General features: G+C 39.0%; 1 protein-coding gene across 1 annotated transcript in view; it reads left to right on the top strand.

Moving 5' to 3' along the window:
• Window positions 1–447, top strand: part of NLRP13 (NLR family, pyrin domain containing 13) — a 25,942-nt gene extending 25,495 nt beyond the window's left edge. The window contains exon 6 of the mRNA XM_008579871.1: window positions 273–447. Coding sequence (XP_008578093.1) covers window positions 273–447 — 175 coding nt within the window. The remainder of the gene's footprint in view (window positions 1–272) is intronic.
• Window positions 448–3,285: the final 2,838 nt, after the last annotated feature.

Here is a 3,285-nt window from a genome sequence, read left to right as displayed (position 1 = left end):
TTTCATGTTCTGGCAGGTTAAACTTTTGTTTCCTCATCTGTCAAATAGGGGTTAAAATAGTTCCCCCTGAATATGTACAATTAAAAAAATATCTACCTTTTATAGGATTGGTATGTAGATTAGATAAGTTATGTGTGTTTATAAAAGTGTCTAACATGATAAGTACTTCACTGTTCAGCATTCTGTTTTAGCAGTATTTTTTCCCCTAGATTTTGTGTCTCTTTTCTAATTGCCCAATCTCAGAGGACTATCTTTTATGCTTTCTCCCCTAGGTTGGAGAAATGCAATTTGACACCAGCTTGCTGCCAGCATCTCTCCTCTGTTCTCAGCAGCAGTAAAAACCTGGTTAACCTGAACCTGATAGGCAATGACTTAACGCCTGATGGGGCCAAGACACTGTGTAAGGCCTTGAGAAAATTAACGTGTAAACTACGGAAACTTGGGTAATCCCCACTGACTTTTCTACTGGGAAGAACCTTTTGAGGCAGGGATGGATTGGCTAATCTTTTAAAGCAAGCATCATGGTTACCCTGCATTCATTTTCCTAGGGCAGTGCTGGTCAATAAAACTTTCAATAATGATGGGAATGATCTATATCTACATCGTCCACTAACCACATAGCCACTGGCTGCGTTTGATAATTGGGCACCTGAAATTTGGTTAGTGTACCTGAAGACTGGGAACTTGATTGTTAATTTTCTATAAATTTAAATTTTAAATTCTCTTTAATTTTAATGAACTTATATTTAAACAGACACATGGGGCTAGTGACTACTATATTGGACAGTGCAGTCCTAGACACTTTGGGTATTTGGGGAGTCCCCTCATTATTCCTCTTCTTGTACCTACTCTATATTTCATTCGATAGCCATTCACTGAACAACTTCTTTTTCAGTACTGACTCTGGGCCAAGCACCGTGGCATGGTAGACAGAGGGAAACAAGTGGACATGATCCTCACCCTCATGGGTGCTGAGTTCTCCTCAGGGAGATGGCAAATCTTAGACATGGGGTTTCATTCGATAGCCATTCACTGAACAACTTCTTTTTCAGTACTGACTCTGGGCCAAGCACCATGGCATGGTAGACAGAGGGAAACAAGTGGACATGATCCTCAGCCTCATGGGTGTTGAGTTCTCCTCAGGGAGATGGCAAATCTTAGACATGGGAGCAGTGTTTTTTGTTATGAATGTTATGACAGAACCTCTGGGCTGAAGTATAGAAAGATGAAAGTGATCAGAATGGTAGGATTGTTTGAAGTGTCATTGATCTTGAATCCTAAGGAGGCTGGAAGGAGGAATCCATATGTCAGGAGGGGAACATGGGAAATGACTAGAGATGAAGGGTGAAATGTTCTAAGGAGGTTGCAGTAGCACGTGCAAAGGCCCTGAGGTTGAACCAAGCTTTGTGTTGCCTCTTTGAGGCATTGATAAAAAGCTTTAATCAGAACATTCTCTACCTTATTCAGTATTCTGGAGAGGAGATCAGAAAGATACACAGTAGTTATTGCTAAAGAAAGATATTAAACTAGGTACATTTTAGCAGAAGTTATCTCAGGTACCAAGAAACCTTGCTTGCTTCGGGAAGTTAGTCAAAAATCTGTATGTTTAGGATTTGATGTTATCAACTTCAGACTTAAGTGGTACATTTTTAGAAGAGTTTTGGGATGGTGACTACCAGAAATGGAAGTTTCTCACCTTTCTATCATGTATGTGTCTAGAAGGGACTTCTTACTGGGTAACCAGACTCTCACTTCTTCTCAAAGAAGAGAATGATCAGGTTTTATTTTTCAAAACTTTACTAAGCACAAATTAATAACACAAATGAGAAGAACCAGTTAGATTTACTTATACACGGTGACAACAATGACCTGAGTTACCCAGGCCTTCCCTATGTCTCTTTTGTCATTTTCCCCATGGTTTTCCCATCTTTTGCAATTGTGGCTGTCTTTTCTCTATAGAAAAAGGGGTTCTTGTGCCTTCAAGTCTTCTCCCCAATATTTATGCGTGAGGCTAGTGGGGGGAGGGGAATGGTATGTACCAACATGAGGGTAAACAAAAGTTAATTTTTGTATGGGGGACCTATTTCTTTATTTTGCTTTACTTCACTTTATTTTACTGTACTTCCTTATTTTACTTGACTTTTTAATTTTACTTCACTTTATTTCTTTGCTTCTCTTTCTGTCTTTACTTCTGTATTGGTCTGTTTCTGTTGTTTATAACAGGATAGCTGAAACGGAGTAACTTATAAAGAAATAGAATTTATTTATTAGTTTTGGAGGCTGGGAAGTCTAAAGTCCAGGGAACACATCTGGTGAGGACCTTTTCCTTGGTGGTGACTTTCTGCAGTGATGCAGGGTATATCACGTGGTGAATGGTTAGCAGGAAAGCTAACCTGCTCACTGGCTCTCCTTATAAAGCCAACATAACCACACCCATGATCTCACACTAAACATTAGATCAGTGGATTAATCCATTCATGATGGTACAGTCCACACAATCTAATCACCTCTTAAGGCACCACTTTTCAATTACCATAATAGGATTTCCCACCCTCTTAAAATTGTTACAATGGATATTGTTTCTAATGAGTTTGGGGGGGATAGTCAATCCACAGCAACTTCACTGCTTTAGTTCACTAATTTACTTTGCTACTTCACTACTTCACTTCTTTACTTCACTACTTTTTTTTTTACAGCCTTCAAAAAGACTTGCACAGTGTAGTGAAAGAAGAGATGCTGACATTAAAGAAGGAATCCTTTCTGAAAATCAAGTGTACTTGGGATTTTAATGATCTTGGAGACAAATGGTGGTGGTGATCCTACTGATTAGATGCCACAGCTTTACCATGAAATGGTCTTCGAGTTCAACTGCCAGGAGTTCCTGACCTGTATGTTGCTCAGTTGTCACTGTTTGTGAAGACAAATGAGTTGTCACCTCCAGAATGCCTTTTACAGTTGTTAGAGGCAGCCTCTTCAACACCCAGTCTCCAGAATCCTAACCTAATATTGTGTCTCGTCCCAAGATCATGAATTGGCTTTGCCTTAAGTCTCTTTTTGTTCTTCTTGTTATAATGTTTTTAATCTTGGAGGTGTTGCGAGGATTCAATAAAGCAAAGAATATAAAAATACATCAAGGAAGCCTAAAGCCTTATTTCTCGTGAATCAAGAAGTGGGATAAATGTGGTTATAATTCCATAATTATTATACCATGATTAAATAAGCCATATAGACATCCAGAACTACTCCTACTGTGCCTTTATTTCCACTTATGTTGATTCCCCCAAG

The sequence above is a fragment of the Galeopterus variegatus genome, unplaced genomic scaffold (assembly GCF_000696425.1).
Source record: "Galeopterus variegatus unplaced genomic scaffold, G_variegatus-3.0.2 Scaffold1970, whole genome shotgun sequence".
Lineage (NCBI taxonomy): Eukaryota > Metazoa > Chordata > Mammalia > Dermoptera > Cynocephalidae > Galeopterus > Galeopterus variegatus.
This window is presented reverse-complemented; position numbering and strand designations above follow the sequence as displayed.